We start from the raw sequence: 13,047 nt of genomic DNA on the forward strand, positions 1-13,047 counted from the left end.
AAAATAAACTTTGTGCAGAAATATAACTTCCTTTGTGAGGGACTTAGTTGTAACTAACCAGTCACATCCATAATTGTGAGAACATGGTTCACCCCCCAGGTCAGCTCTGAAGACCCCTGTTCCGAACACACTGCTAGTCCCTGAGGATGTTTACCATCTTCCTATCAGGGTACAGGAAGTAAAAACAGATTGCAAGGAAAAAGGCTTAATATGGCTAAATGAAGTGTGTGTGTGTGTGTGGGGGGGTGTTGAGAAAGTCATTTTCCAGAATAAAATATACTTGCATTCATCTAATAAATAATAAAGCATAGCCTTAAATAAGCATAATACATTACTCATTTGCACTTTTTTCTTAATTAAATTTATTTATTGTGTATATTATTTCCCCTCCCTCCCTTCCTGTAGAGCAGGCTGGTCTCTAACTCAAAGACCTCCTGCCTCTGCTTCCCGAGTCCTGGGATTAAAGGCGTGCGCCTCCAATGCCAGGCTTCTGCTATCCCCTTTATAAAATAAATTTTTGTTTACATTAAAATTAAATACATAAAAGAACTAGGTATAAAAGTATTTTTGAACAGAACAAGAGGGAGAGGGAGAGATGAAGAGGCCAAGGATGCTTTGTAACCTGCTATTTCGTCCTTTTTGGGACTCATCAGTACAGTATAGCTACTCTGTGAAGCTTTTAAATACTTTGATTTTTAGGGTTCAATAGTATACATACTACTGATAGATTAAGTATTGAATGTTTCAGAAACATTCAATATGGTGTGAAATAAATCCAATCAAATGGTGAAACTAACATGACATTTGTTTGTAAGATGTACTTAGAACAATAGAATTGAAATCTAGAGAAACATTTTGACAATGTCACTAATGTTTTAAATTGCAGAGTTTAAAGTAAATCTTAGTTTTAAATATTATTTCAATTCTTTCTTATATTGGAATGAATTTTGAAAAGAATGTAACTGGGCATTAGTGGTGCACGCCTTTAATCTCAGCACTCGGGAGGCAGAGGCAGGCGGATCTCTGAGTTCCAGACCAGCCTAGTCTACAAGAGTGAGTTCAAGGACAGCTGCCAAAGATACAGAGAAACCCAAATTATGGGATGGTGCAAATGGTCAACTGTCATTATTAAATTATCCCCATCCTTTCAGTCTCCCACTGTGAGCCTGTGACCCCCCCCTTTCCAACCCTGAAGCAGCTGGAGTTACAGGTGTGCATTGCACACCTGTCATTCTGAGTCTCTTTTTCTTTCTATCTTTCTCTACCAGCCCCCCCCCCCTGGGTAGTCTTGGCTATCCTAGAACTGTAGACTGAGCTGGCCTTGAACTCACAGTTTCTTCTGATAGGAAGATAGGGGACAGAGTAGCAACTGTAGATAGCAGATTACAAAGCATTTCTTAGCAAAGGCTAGAAAGAAGAAAAAGGAATTTGGCACTGAAGAGCATAGCTGCTGGGCTTGCTACAGATCCATCTCCTGTCTGCATAGACTCTGGCACTGCTGATCCCATTGTTATTCAGGTAGGCATATTCCTCCACTCCTCGGATGGAAACCCTGAAAATAAACCAAAAACAGTCAATCTGCAGAGCCCAGAACTGCATTCGCACCAGCAATGAAACCGTGCCTGTCTCCGCTGCTTGTGTGTAATAGGAATCAAAGGAAGGCAGAGTGCAAGAGGAATCATTTGCCTTTGTTTTGCACCTGCTGCCTTTTACATTCTCAGGATTTGATTTGAACACCATATCTTTGCCATTCATCCATGTTGAACCCTGTAATGCATGTACAAAGCATTTGACTGGTGCTTGATGCCATGTTCAAATGGACTACAGTCCTGGTGGCCTCACTGAGGGTGACTTTTCAATTTTGTTTTGGAGCATTTTACATATGGGAAACCCTCTTCTTAGTAAATCGCTGAAAGAGCTTTGATGGGCAAGACGGGGCTTGTGATCAAACATTCCAGTACAATGACTCCATTCAAAACAGCCATGCTCCATCCAAGAACTGTCTTGGGTGCTCTCTGATTACAAGACTTTAGAGGAGGTTTCCAATGCCCTTGGAGTCTCTGCTTCTGTGAACAGGAGTAGCCCTGCAGACAGTGGACTGTGAGTCTTGCACTTCTGCAGTGGCTTCCTGAAGTTTCAGAGCCCTCGCTGCCCACCTGAGGTTTGTCTCCATTCCACACAGGGCATTTATCAACAGCAAAAAGTTTAAATTGGTGAAGGAGAAGACAATAGCTACCCCAGATGCCATCATCCCAGTAAAGATTTTGAGTGAAATCACACCGTGAAGCTTTTAAAAATGATGGCCAGTGCAGTGTCCCTCTGAGGCTGGACAGTCATGTTTACACGACACAGCCATTCTTCTAGAGACATAACTCACACACTTCCCAACAAATGATCATAACAGGAAGGAGGGATAGCTCAGCCATTAAAGGCTAGGCTCACAACCAAATACGTAAGAAGGAAAAGTGGTATGAAAACATACGAGCTGTTATATTGAGTGTTGTCTGTCCACATCCAAGGGTGTTCTGGTGACTCTCTGCGCAGGCCAATCCAGTAGTCAAAAGCCCCTTTGTATCTCTTCAGGAATTCCTGTCATAGAACACAGAAAGTGAATATATGTGTTTTTCTGTTTCAGATGACCCTTGAGCGTCCCCACCCCACATCTTCCTCATTAGATGACAGGAGGGTGTAACTGAGGGACACAGACTTTGGAGTCATAATAGCCCTCAGTTATCAGTAGATCCAGTTGACATCTATAAACTCTTAAGTACCATATTTGAATTAAAGTAGTAAGTTTAATGACATATCCCTCTGTGGCTGGGACAGTTCCTGGCTAAGCCTCCCCCCACAGTTATTAACAGTTGTCACCTTCAGGATGCAACATATGGTAGCCTGGAGAAAATTGCTCATGACCACCAAGTATCTCTATAAAATGTCAGATCTGACCTTCCAGATTGACTGTGAGCACTACCTGAGAGAATGTTTCTTGAATGTCTCAGGGATCCAACCAGAAGTGTTACCATCAGCAAATGGCACACATTCCCATGTTGCCCATGTCTCCCTCTCTGTGGCATGGAATCCTTCCTCGTGTTTCATCTTTAACCTCCCTAGCTCAAGGCAGTACATACTAAACAGAACAAACAAAAGAAGCGACTCCTGATCCTTTCTTACCAGCTCCTCATCGCTGTCAAATTGAGCTAGATGGGCCTCTTGTTCTTTGCAGAAGTTCTGGCTGAATGTCCAGTCATTTGTGTTTTCAGAAAAATAAAAACATTTACTACCAAATCCAATCCAGTTTCTCGGGCAAAAAGCATAGGTATATTTGTCTGGGGTCTGTTCTGATCTTCTCACTAAAATTTGGACAACACAATGAATTATAACAAGCATTGGCATACTCCACTGAGCTCAGCTCTGAATTGGACTGTAGTTTTTGTAACTGATCTGTAGAAATCCTCTCCTTAGCATGATGGTCTTTTATTTAAAGGCATCCCAGCACTGACCTGTGCCCCAATATCTCTGGGGTTCCCACTGATAATAGGGCTCCCAGGAAGTGAATTTCTATAATGTCATCACTTTTTGTGCTTTATGGTTGCTCACTACAGTAGGGGTTGCTAGAGCAACAATCACTCTGTATGGACACCTATTTTGACAGTCAGCCTGATAATTGAGGTAACAGTGAGTACTATTGGGAAGGTAGCGTATACAGTGTGGACATGTTGCTCTAAGGGATTGTTCATATGTTAGAATACATTGCTGACTGGTTAGAGGCCACAGTCTGCCATAGCCTAGCGGCTTTCTCTCTAAACTTGACAATTTGGTACTCCCTCCCTCCCCAATGAAGCTTCCTGCTCTCTAATAGCCTTATCTGGAGGTTGTCCTTGGGCCTGGAGGACTAACCTTATCTGAAAGCTGTCTCTAAAGCAGATGCCTCTCTCTAAAACCAGATGCCTGATTTGTTTTTAGCTTGACCCTTGATACAGATCCCTGCTAAGAAGACTTGTGCTACAAGCTCTGCTATAGGACCCTACTGCCACATATCAAGTCTTATGATAGGAGTGTGCCACTAAATACAAATTGGGGTTTGTCCCCGGGCTCCCCAGTTCTATATATTCCTTATACTCTGGAATAAAGTTGAGTTGATTCACCGGTCTGTCTCCTGGAAGCCTCCCTTCATCCGTGCTCATGGGCTGCATACAAAGCTTTCTGCACCCCTTCTGCATCTTTCCCTTCTCAACCTAGGGCCCAGGAGGAAAGATGACACCCCACAGATGGCAACAGTACAAGACTTTCATTACACTATTCTAAACAGATCTAAAATTGATCACCTCAAAAACCTTTCATTGACTGCTTTCAAAATACAGTTGAACATGGTAATGGGGGAGGTGCTGTATCTTACTGGCCAGGTTACTCTTCTCTGCCCTCACACTTCCTTGAGGCTCCTGCTTTGAGTTTTCCTCTTCTTGTTCTCTGCCTTGAATTGTTCCCCCAGGAGGACATAGGTCTTCTGCATCTCTCTCTAGAGGTCACTGAATGTCATCTTCCCAGGGATGCAGAGCCTGGCTTTCTGTGCACACCACAGCCTGTGCTGTCCTTCACTACGTCTTCCTGCTAGACAGTAAGTTCCCAGAGACCATGAATTTCTAGTGAGTTTTCTTTAGAGTCCCTCCTAGAGTGAGTCCTTCCTCACAGTATAGGTATGTAAGTATAACTGACAATGTAAACGTGGACAGAATGCTGCAGAATTTTGAGAATGAGCCACTTACCTGACAAAGCAACAGAAAGTGCAAAAACAGCTACAGTGAGGACAGTGATCACTCCATAGCAGCAGTAAAGCTTAACAGGAGACTCAACAGAGACGATTCTGAAACATTGTCCTTGGAGCTTTTTACCTGAAAAATATAAATATGAGAATATCAACTTCAAGAACCTTTTAAGGAAAAAGAAATTTGCCCAGAATCATCTGTAGATTTGGCCTGTACGCTCCCATTGCAAACACCCTTCACAGAAGTTCCTGGTCTACAAATGATGTCTATGGCTCACGGAAGACTAGAAGAAAGGAAAACAGAATTGTTGCTATGGTCTTCCAGTTATTGAACCAAGAGCCAATAAAGGAGCAAGAAACAGAAAGAGTGAAGATCAGGATGAAAAAGAATAATGAAAAACCACCCATAGATTTAGTTCCATAAGACCAGACTGGTTGGGACTGGAGGAAACACTGTGGGGCTTGGTTGGGTGTGGCCTGGATCAGCAAGAGGCAGAGGGGTTAAAGACAGTTGTTGCTCTTCTAGAGGACCCAAGTTTGGCTCCCAGCTCTCACATGGGGCAGCCAATGACTGCATGTGCAAGGCCTGCTCCAGTCAATGAGACAGACACATCGGTACCCTTCTGTATTTCTGGTGCTAGAGAGGCAGAAGCTGGAGAGTCAGGGGTACAAATCCAGCCTTGGCTACATAGGAAATTTGAGGCCAGCCTGAAATACACAAGGGTCAGTTTCCAAAAACCCAATAAGGAAAAAAATTAATAAACACACTGTAATAGAATTGTAATTCTATTACAATTGTAATAGAACACACTGACATAATTAATGGGAGAAATATGGGAGCATTTTAACAGGCTGTCCAAAACCATGTGAAAAAGTTAACATTAGTTCAAATTAACAAAAACTCTTAACAAGTTAGGAATCAAAGAAACTCTTCCCAACATATTTCTGGATATTGAGCATTTCAAAGAAATTGTCAAGATGATTTCATCCTTTTTACATTTATTTTTATTTTATGCACATGAGTGATTTGCCTGTGTGTATGTCTCTGCATGCTGTACATGTCTGATCCACAAGAAGACCAAAAGACGGTGTTGAATCCCTCGGAACTAGAGTTACAGACAGTTGTAAATAGCCATGAGGGTGCTAGGAACTAAACCTGGGTCCTCTGTGCCATCTCTCCAGCTCAAGATAACTTTCAAATTGCATGAAAATGAAAAGGAATTTGTCTAGTTGAGCAATTTAGAAAAAAATACACCATATTTGTAGAAATGACACCACTTAATCACAGAGTAACAGAAACAATTTAGTGACTGTGGAACTATTGAAAGGAAGGAAGAAAGGCAGAAAGAAAGAGAAAAGAAACTACACAGCTATGTGGTTGATTCTCAAGTCAGGCTGCAGGACAGCTACAAAATCAGCTGTCCTGTAGCCTGACTTGAGAATTATTTCTGCTTGAACTAATCTAATCCAACAGTTTTCCTGTTGGTTTTTCTTAACCTTCTGCAAAATAAAAGCAGATGTTGTATTTTGAGCTGCCTTCATATTTCTGAATCTGAAACCGTTCATGGGTTAGTGATGCTTGGAACATAAATCTAAGGCCAACTGTTTGTATGTGACACTGGTGTCATACGTAGATGACTGCCAGATGTAGAAATCCATGTGCACAGCTTCAGGAACAGCAAATGTCAGGTCAGGGGTGGCCATGGTTTGGGAACACAGGAAGGCAGTGTCTGGGAAGAATCCACAATGGGCCTCAGGGCAATTTGGGTGGAGTTAGAGGTCTATATTTCACTGTGATGGAGACATTATAAATATATGTTTTTTTTCAAAACTCAGAAATGAGTACCATTTAAAAAAGGCTTCCACTGACTTAACCTCTATGCTTGTTTATTTCTATACATCTCCAAGTCAGAAGGGAGCTCATGTTTAAACTAACAAGAAAGACAACTGTTAGGGTTAGAAGATTGCAAGCATTATGCAATGTCTTTTGGATTTTGACTCCATACAAAATCCTCAACCTTCATTTTCTGTGGTTTATATTTGGCAAAAAACGTCTTTAGCAAGGAAATTATCATGATTTTTATTTTTTAAAAATTTTTTACTAAGGTGATACTCAAAGTGTCCTTTAAGCTCCCCAAGAAAGCCCACTTGTTCCACTGGTCTCCGGAAGGTCAGTTCATCTGTCAGTCCTTCCTCTTTTCTTCTCTTTGCTTCTATTTTTGAACATTTCTAAGCACCTTCAAATTTGAAATGTCCAGACTTACCTGTGATTTCTGAGTTTAGCATTGTGCTAAAAACCTCTTCCAAACTCTGAATGAATAATGCATACTCCTAGCTAATCCCTCTGACTGATGAGCAGTGTTTGGCTAACTGATTTTACTGAAAGCTGTCACCCTGGTCTACCCATGCTGTCACAAAAGACAGCATGTCATCCTCTCTTAAATTGGATCACAATTCTCCCCACTCATTCACTGAAAGATGCAATTTATTCTGAAGCAATGTTAGAAACGACCTCTCAAAAAAAAAAGAAAAGAAAAAAAAAAAGACAAAGAAGTGCAACTGATTGGGGATGTCCTTCTGCATATACGTTTTTTTTTATTGGTTGATGATTAAGCACTGGCGAATAGAGGCAGGAAGATAGGCGGGTGGAGTTGACGTGGAGAATTCTGGGAAAGGAGGCAGAGGGAGCCCAGCCCGCCAAAAGAGAGATGCCATGGAAGGGCCGGGAAGATAGCATGTGCCAGGTGTTCTCCGGTAAGATAGCATGTGCCAGGTGTTCTCCGGTAAGATAAGACGACGTGGAAATACATAGATTAATAGAAATGTGTTAATCATTAAAACAGAGCTAGCCAATAAGAAGCCTTAACCATTAGCCAACAGTTTAATGATTAACATGTTTCTATGTGTTTATTTGGGGCTAAGAAGGGGGGCGGACCAGGCTAGAAAGAACCTCAGCAACGTGAAATATTGCTGATCAGGTTTTTAGATTTATTTTTTTTTAAAATCCAGGTGGTGGTGGCTCAAGCCTTTAATCCCAGCGCTCAGGAGGCAGAGGTAGACAGACAGATTTCTGAGTTTGAGACTAGACTGGTCTACAGAATGAGTTCCAGGAGAGCCAGGGCTACACAGAGAAACCTCGTCTTGAAAAACAAACAAACAAACAAAATAACCCTGCTTCACTCACAGAACCAGTTATGGCAGTTATGGTTTCAAGAGTGGAGTTTCAAAACACCCAGTTATACAACAGCTGCCCTTTGAATAGGAGTTCCACCCACTGTTCCCATTGGGTAAGTATTTGTTTTCAAATGTCAACTGTGCTGGTGAGGGAGTTTTTGGCCAGCTTGTGATATAATACCAGACTTTCTCAAATAATCAATCAGCAGAAGGCTGAAGCAGCATCATCAATAGATAATAATAACAATAATAATGGTAATAATAATAATAGTTTCAGTTAGGAGAATACTTAAGTGGTAAGCATCAATATTTTTGTCATGAATTTTGTTTTTTGGTAAATATCAGTCTTGTTTTCTCAAAATCCAGGATCTTTCCCTAAATGGAAAAAAAAAAAATTAAGGTGAAGGGACAGGGAAGGGAAAAGAGGATGAAAGAATGAAATATAATGAAACAGACATGTTCAAAATGCAAGAAACACAATTTGGCTTTCTTCCTGAAGACTAAAGTAGAAAACCCCATTAAGTTCTTTTCCATAATTTACTATGAGCTCCAAAATGCAAAGAATTTGGTCCTGGGTGGGGTAAGCCTCCCACCCCAGGCCACCTCCTTACATTCCTTTTTTTCATTAGAGTGGATCTGCAAGACAAAAGCCCCAGCTTCCCAGGCAACGCCTTTGCTGTGGGGCATGTGGGGCAAGAAAGGAGTTGGTGTAATTCACCAATTTACCAGATCCCTGGGTAAAGAGTGCACTAGCAAACTAGCAAGCTAAGTACACAGAGAGAGAGAGAGAGAGAGAGAGAGAGAGAGAGAGAGAGAGAGAGAGAGAGAGAGAGAGGGTGGTAACTATTCAAGTATCATATGCTCCAAGAGAATAACTAATGTAACAACCTCGCAGCTAAACTCCTGTCTGCATTCTCAGGTCTGCAGAGACCCACTGTGACAGTCTCACAGGCGTGAGGTTCAGCTCCCCTGCTCTCTGTGCGTTTCTGTCCGTCTCTATCCCTCCCTGTCTGCCCCTGTCCCTGGCAAGCGCCTCTCTGCTCTTGCAGTTTGGTTCAAATATGGACTAAATACTTACCCATCTCACCCTCCTGCAGGCGGTGTGTTGTACCGAGCATGCCCACAAAAGCTTCTGCTGGCTGGTCAGCACCCATCTCTGAGCCCAGGAGCTGTGGTTCAGCTTACAGGAAGATAGAAACCTAAGGGCTGAGGCACCTCGTTGAAAGCAGTAGGGCGATTAGGAGTCACAGTTTTCCTTTGCCTACAATCAGCTTGCTCCTCCCTTTCCCCTCCTCTACTAGCACACGCACTAGCCAGTTATGAGTGAACACGGATTCACCACCACTTTCTGTCTCCGATAACACGCTCCAATTTGGAAGTGTTTTTGTCAGTGGTGTGGGGACAGAAAGATAGCTCCCACTGTCACCCTCATCAGTCCAAGAAATGCCTCTAGAGCCTTTCTGATGCGGGGTCCTTCAATACAGTTCCTCCTGCTGTGGTGACCCCAACCAGAAAATTATTTCATTGCCACTTCACAGCTACAAGCCTGCTACTGTTAGGAATCAGAATGTAAATATTGATATGCAGGCTATGTGATCCCCAGGATATGGTCATTCGACCCCTGCAAAAGGGTCACAACCCAAAGGTACCCGAGAATCACTGCTCTAGATTTTTCAGGCACCTTTGACTCAGGCCAAACCAAGGTTCATAGCTTTGATGCCAAAAACTTTCTCAGGGCTAGACAGTTAATGAAGCAGACTTGGAGTTTTTCTAAGATTCATCTGTATATTATTTAATTACATTTATATTTATATAAATATATAAATACATATTATATTTAATTATATTTAATTAATTGGGTTTAGAATGCAGGTGCCCCAGAAATGTAGCAAGGGGATATTATCACCCTCAAGAAAAACAGGTGTAGCATTGTTGTTATCACTTAGGAACATATGCCAAGGGAAACTGTAAACATCTTAGAAAGTTCTATTTGGGTGGTGGGAATGGTGGTACAGGACTCTGATCCCCAGAACCAGAGAGGCTATGACTCTCTATGAGTCCGAGGTTAGCCTTGTCTACATAGGGACAGCCAAGCCAGCCAAGGCTAAGTAAAAGTAACAATAGTAAAACATTAAATATAAATTATTATGTCATAAAAACATGAGTTAATAGAAATGTAGTCAAAGGGGTTTTGAATTCAGTTATTTGGGGTACTCAACTGTCAGTGTAGTTGGAGATGAGTGCCACCCAAATTTTCTGATGTCCAAGTATATTGCAGGATATTTGTTTATACTATGTGAAAATATGTCTATGTTTTGCCTAACCTACCTAAGGCGCCAGACTGGTTAATAAAAGGCCGAATGGCCAATATCCAGGCAGGAGAGAATAGGCAGGACTTCTGGGGAGAGAGAGGAACGCTGGGAGTAAGGAAGGGAGAGACATCAGTGAGACATGGAGGGAGCTGGACATACAGAATGGAGAAGAGGTAAAAAGCCATGTGGCGGAATAAAGATTAATAAACGAGCTAATTTACAGTGTAAGAGTTACTTGGGAACAAGTAAGCTAAAGAGCAAATTTTCATAATCAATAATGTCTCCGTGTTATTACTGGGGAGCTGGTGGCCTCAAAAGAAAGTCTTACACAAAAGTTCTGTTACACAAGTAGTTCCATCCTCAGACATCAACACAAGTTTGAGGTACAAGGCAAGACTGTAAGAGTCTATCTCCTGAGGGTTCAGAGCACAGCAGGTATTAAAAGAAACCCAACACCATCTTTTCCATCCAGGATGTAGGCAATCTTTGATCAGTGTCTTTTTTAACTAATGAAGTCGCCTGGTTTTGGACCTCATTCATTCATTCATTCATGCATTCATTCATTCATTCGTCTTCAGGAACTCAAGATGGGAGGGAAGACTCTGTTGTGAACCTAGCCTTTCACGGCCAAGCCATTTCTCCAGCTTCTAGTTATAACGGAGTTGCAAGGTAGGTGTCATGATGATGAGCAAATAGATGATGGAGGAATGGTCGAGAAACAGAAACAGAACGGCTTGTGTGCTGTGGAAAGAGGCAGATCTGCAGAAACAAAGACAGTAGAGAATAGGCTGATGTGGGTGGCCTGCTTGCTGCCCTGGACCAGGTTGACCTCTGGGCCCATATTTCCACAAAAGACCATCCTGCTGCCAGGACCATGCTGATCTGAGTGGCATGTGCTACCACCTGGGGCCATGCCCTGGGTACGGTGTAGGACTGTGTCTGGGTTTTTGGTCCTACCACAGCCAGGATCTGTATTGATGTTCACAGCTTCTGTCAACACTGAAAGCCATGCAAATACATGGAGTCTGGGCCATCACTTGAGGCCAGGTAGGGGTCTGAGAGTCTTGCTTGGAGCCACATAGATCTGACACCCATGGCCACATCTGATCCCTGGCTGCAGCTGAGAACCATGTCTAGGTCCATGGTCCTACTGCAGTTATGGTTTGTGTTGATGTCCATGGCTCCTGATACCACTGAAGGCCACACAGATGCCAGGGTTCTAGGCTGTTACCTGGGATAATATTGGCATCTGAGAACCACGCTGCCACAGGATCCATGCTGACTTGAGTGGCTTATGCTGCCACTCGGGGCAGTGGTGACATCTGAGACTGGGCTGCTGTCAAGGACTCAGTGGGTCTGTGGTCCTACCACAGCTGGGATCTGTGTTGATGTCTGTGGCCCAAGTTGCCATCAAAGGCCACACAGACGCCCAGAGTCTAGGCTGCAATCTGTGGCCATGCTAGTGTCTGAGGACTGTGCCACCATCGAAGTCATGCCTATCACCCAGGGTCATGGTGTCATACAGGCCAAGGCTCCTGCCAAGGGCCATGTCTGGGTCTGTGGTCCTGCTGCAACTGGAGTCTCTGATCATGTCTGTGGTCCATGTTACCACAGTGGGTCATAGGACCCATACAAGTTGAAATCTAAGGGCCATGGGATAGCTGGTCTTACACATCGATGACTATAGTAGGTGAGTTGGCCCAGCTCCTCATAAGAGAGCTGGCCCTCACACTCAGAAGAGATGATCCCACCCCTCATAATGTAAGGACCCCCTCCCCCCGCAGGGGGGGTCTCAGGCCTCCAGGATTTTTTCCCAGGACCGCAGCTACCCCAATCACCATGAGGAGGCAGAAACTTGATGCAAACAGCAAGAGGTTTTAATAAAAGGTAGACGTTTGTACAAATGGGCTCTCTCAGCATGCTGGCTAGAGAGCAGCCCCTTCCCCCAGGCACAGGTGTTTTTAAAGGCAAAAACCACAAGCTTAGGGAGGGGCCTCGACTCTCTGTGCATTGAGTATGTGACCAGAGTCATGGGGTCCTAGGAGGCCCTTTGTCTTGAGGGGAGGCCTGGGAATCAGATGGCCTCCTGACCCCACCAGTTGTAAAACCTGCAGACCTCAGGATGTGCCTGAGCAAATGGTAGCTTTGTTTCATAGGGACCCTTAATTGTTAATTATTGACTCATTGGCCAGTGGGGGAATCTGTTTCCTTCATGAGCCCTCGGGGAGGGTGGCCATCGGGGAATTCTTGGTACCCAGTTATCTTATGGCCTTGGAGTAATTGTTCTTGGCTGGTAAATTCCAGACACTAAGTCATAGTAATGGCCTTAGTCAGTTTCTGGGTTAGGCCGCCTACATTCCGTTTGGAGAGTTTCCTTATCTGGGCTATATTTCTTTGCTAAGTTTTAAGTCTTTCAATAACCCCACCTCACAATTTTAACCTGGGTAGTACCATACCCCGTCCCTCATAAACCCACCTCACAACTCAAATCCTGATCCTTCTCCCTGCCCCACTATCTCTGCCCTCTTCTTGCCTCTCTCTTCTCTCTCTCCCCTTCCTTTCTCTCTGGTCCCCCCACACACACACACTCACACCTCTTTCCCTCTCTTTCTACTTCTCCCCCTCTCTCCTTTCTCCTTCCTCCCTGATCACCCAGCCCTCCACTCCAGATTATAAAATCCTGCTGGCACATGGCTAGAGTCCACGCAGCCAGGCTGGCGCCATCTGGAGATCATTTACTGTTTTACTTTGTGTTTCATTTCTCTTGATCATTTACTGGTTTCCTTTGTGTTTCCTTCC

General features: G+C 43.5%; 1 protein-coding gene and 1 long non-coding RNA gene across 15 annotated transcripts in view; one reads left to right on the forward strand and one right to left on the reverse strand.

Annotated features, from left to right (window-relative positions):
- Positions 1 to 550: 550 nt before the first annotated feature.
- Positions 551 to 9,210, reverse strand: LOC100761692 (C-type lectin domain family 2 member D11). The gene is made up of 5 exons (XM_027429808.2): positions 9,015 to 9,210; positions 4,764 to 4,889; positions 3,172 to 3,350; positions 2,483 to 2,589; positions 551 to 1,552 (listed from the first exon to the last, which is right to left on the reverse strand). Exons 1-5 carry the CDS (start codon positions 9,088 to 9,090, stop codon positions 1,408 to 1,410), a joined length of 633 nt encoding a protein of 210 aa, XP_027285609.1. The 5' UTR covers positions 9,091 to 9,210; the 3' UTR covers positions 551 to 1,407.
- The window catches only part of LOC103162176, a 42,165-nt gene continuing 36,504 nt past the window's right edge, over positions 7,387 to 13,047 (forward strand). For all 14 annotated transcript variants that reach the window (XR_004771170.1, XR_003487759.2, XR_004771172.1 and 11 more), the window contains exons 1-3: positions 7,387 to 7,516; positions 7,949 to 8,049; positions 10,827 to 10,917. This is a non-coding gene — a long non-coding RNA (uncharacterized LOC103162176). The remainder of the gene's footprint in view (positions 7,517 to 7,948; positions 8,050 to 10,826; positions 10,918 to 13,047) is intronic.

This window comes from Cricetulus griseus, chromosome 8 (assembly GCF_003668045.3).
Source record: "Cricetulus griseus strain 17A/GY chromosome 8, alternate assembly CriGri-PICRH-1.0, whole genome shotgun sequence".
NCBI classification, from domain to species: domain Eukaryota; kingdom Metazoa; phylum Chordata; class Mammalia; order Rodentia; family Cricetidae; genus Cricetulus; species Cricetulus griseus.